At 58.0% G+C, this 2,788-nt stretch overlaps 1 protein-coding gene across 1 annotated transcript; it reads right to left on the bottom strand.

Annotated features, from left to right (window-relative positions):
• Positions 1 to 913: 913 nt before the first annotated feature.
• On the bottom strand, positions 914 to 2,788 carry GPR88 (G protein-coupled receptor 88). Its single transcript, XM_045478432.1, has 2 exons — positions 2,677 to 2,788; positions 914 to 2,250 (listed from the first exon to the last, which is right to left on the bottom strand). Exon 2 carries the CDS (start codon positions 2,179 to 2,181, stop codon positions 1,027 to 1,029), a length of 1,155 nt encoding a protein of 384 aa, XP_045334388.1. The 5' UTR covers positions 2,182 to 2,250; positions 2,677 to 2,788; the 3' UTR covers positions 914 to 1,026.

Raw genomic sequence — 2,788 nt, 5'->3', positions numbered from 1 at the left:
CTAATATCAGCTATGCAGTCATGGTATTATTAGTGTTTAATTATATCATGTGCATTGAGATATTTTAAATGTTAAAGAGAAAACAGAAGGACTTATTCTCTTTAGCAACCATTATAGTACAGAATGTTCAAAGCTGCAATCACACTCATAAGGCGAATAAACTGATTACAAAATGAAGGTAGCCACAAGTGTGCATGCTATTAAAAACATGAAACTGGTACCTAAAATAGATAACCCCCTTATTTGTTTTCAAAACTCCATTGCTGGCTCAGGCCACCAATCAGCACAATGGAAAACTTTCACTTCAGCAAGGTAATGCTAATGTTCAGTCTTAGAAGTGCAAAAACGAGTGTAAAATAATAAATCTGTTTTCTCTTCTCTCACTGGCTAAGATTCTATCGCATTCGGCAAGGATGCGACTTTAGAAAAACAAACCCTTTTAAGAATAAAGGGCATAAGGTCTTAATGGCAACTCATACTGGTGTGCATACCTGTGGTCTCATTCTTCGGGTTGATACAAAGGCTAAATTATAACAGAAGCATCATCAAAGATAGGTTACTTTCCTAAATACTTCTTAAATATTATTTCCTTCATCAATATTATTTCCTTTGGCTCATGCACACTCGAGGTGCTTCATCTATATTATAAGACGATGAAGGTGGGAACGGTAATACATTATCAAATCTCTTTTTCAAAAACAGTGCTGAAATAAATTAACCTGCTCTTTTGAAAGGTCGGTGTGCAAGTTATTGAAGTTTCCGGTGTTTTGACTTTCGGATTTCCCTAAAACACAGAAACAAAGGGTAAAAATCAGGTAGCTGTTCAAAATGACTTCGGGGACCCCATTTAGGGAAAGACCTTGGTTCGACAGGTATCCCACCGGGGTCGAAGGCGAAATCTTCGCACCGATTTATCGGGCTCGGCCAGCAGGAGTCTTCGTTCGGGCAGAGGGTACTTGACGAGAGCAGGAGGCCACGCTGACGTCGGCATCTCGGCATCTCCGCTTCCCTCGGGGCCCCGCCGGGTCACCAGTGCTGGCCGGCGGCGCGGGTGCCCAGCTGCGCCTGGGACACCGCGGGCACCGCCGTGGCGGCAGCGGCTGCCGCCGCCGCGTCGCCGACGCCGGGCAGGACGGAGCGCACCGAGCGACGGAACTCCTCGTTCCTCCACGTGTAGAGCAGCGGGTTGAGCGCGGACAGGGCGCAGCACAGGAGCCAGCTGGCCGCCTGCACGCCCCAGGGCACGGGCAGCGAGAAGCCGCTGGCCAGGCTCACCCACACCAGCGGCTGCGTGGCCAGCAGGAAGACGCAGCAGAGCAGAAGCACCGACAGGCCGCTGAGACGGCGCTGCGCCCGCCGCGGGTGCAGCGCGGGCGGCAGGGGCTGGGCCTGCGCCGGGTGCGCGGCTCCCCCCGGGCCCGGCGCGTGCGGGGCGCCCGGGAAGGCGGCGGCGGCGGCGGCGCAGCCGGGCAGCTGGTGCAGCAGGTGGAAGTTGAGGACGCTGACCCGCTTGACGCTGACGCGCACGCGGCGCACGATGCCCAGGTAGCAGTGCAGCAGCAGCGCCGTCTGCGCCAGCAGCGCCGCGGCGGCCAGCAGCGCCGGGTAGTGGACGCGCGGGGGCGCGGCACCGGGCCGCGGCGCCCAGGGCGGGAGCAGTAGCACGAGGCCCAGGGCGAGCGCCCAGGAAAGCGCCAGCATGCCCGCCGTGTGGCGCCGCTGGTACAGCGCTTGGTAGGTGGCAGGCGCCCGGGTGATGAGCAGGTAGCGGTTCAGGGCCACCAGGCAGTGGGACAGGAGGGACACGGTGAGCCCGAGGCCTAGCAGCCCCCCCCGCAGCAGGCGGTAGCTGCCGCCGGCGCCGTCCCAGTCCGCGGGGGGCTCCGCCGAGCCGGTGGGCAGGAGCCCGAGCACCGCCTCCTGCGGCATCCAGAGGGCGCAGACGCTGAGGTCCGCGGCGCAGCCGTTCACGATGAAGGCGTTGCTGGTGGTCTGCAGCTTTCGGAAGGACGACACGAGATAGATGACCATGCCGTTGGCCAGCGTGCCCCCGATGGCCAGGCCCGAGTACAGAAGGGACACGGGGATGCGCCGGCCCGCCCACGACTCCTCTTCCTCGCAGAGCAGCAGCAGCGATCCCCCGGTGGTGGAGGAGGTGGACGTGGAGGAGGAGTTGGTCATTCTGGCCAACTCTTCACACCTCGCTTGATAGCATCAGCTTCTCACCGCGCGGCCCATCCTGACACCCACCTGCAGGGAGGGCAAAGACATCCCTTCAGCCCTCTGCCACCGACACAAAAGGCTGGAGCAGAATAATGGGCTGGGGGAGGGGGAGAGAAGGAGCTCGAGAAGAACGGGGGTGGCAGATGACAGGTGCCTGCCTCGGAAATGTCTCCAGTGCCAGGGGAAAGGCCTCTTTACATTCAGCAGGAACCAGGGAAGCCCTGGGACAGAGCAATACCAAGAGTCTCCCCATCTCCCCCCAAACACCACACACACACACACACACAACACACACACACACAGAGGGAGAGAGAGAGAGAGAGAGAGAGAGAGAGAGAGAGAGAGAGAGTTGGGAATATTGCCAGATGGAGCCCCTAGTTTCCAAGAGAAAACAAAGCAGAGATATCCCAGGTGGAGAAAATGCCAGGGGAGAGGGGTTGGGGGATACCTTACTTTTGGGCTGGTCCTTAGCTGGCAGTAGCGGAGGCAGGGATGCCAGGAAATACCTCCTCAGCAGCAGCATCTGTGGTCCCAAAATCAACAGGAGAAACTCAGCTGGGATCAG

The sequence above is a fragment of the Leopardus geoffroyi genome, chromosome C1, assembly GCF_018350155.1.
Source record: "Leopardus geoffroyi isolate Oge1 chromosome C1, O.geoffroyi_Oge1_pat1.0, whole genome shotgun sequence".
NCBI classification, from domain to species: Eukaryota; Metazoa; Chordata; class Mammalia; order Carnivora; family Felidae; genus Leopardus; species Leopardus geoffroyi.
This window is presented reverse-complemented; position numbering and strand designations above follow the sequence as displayed.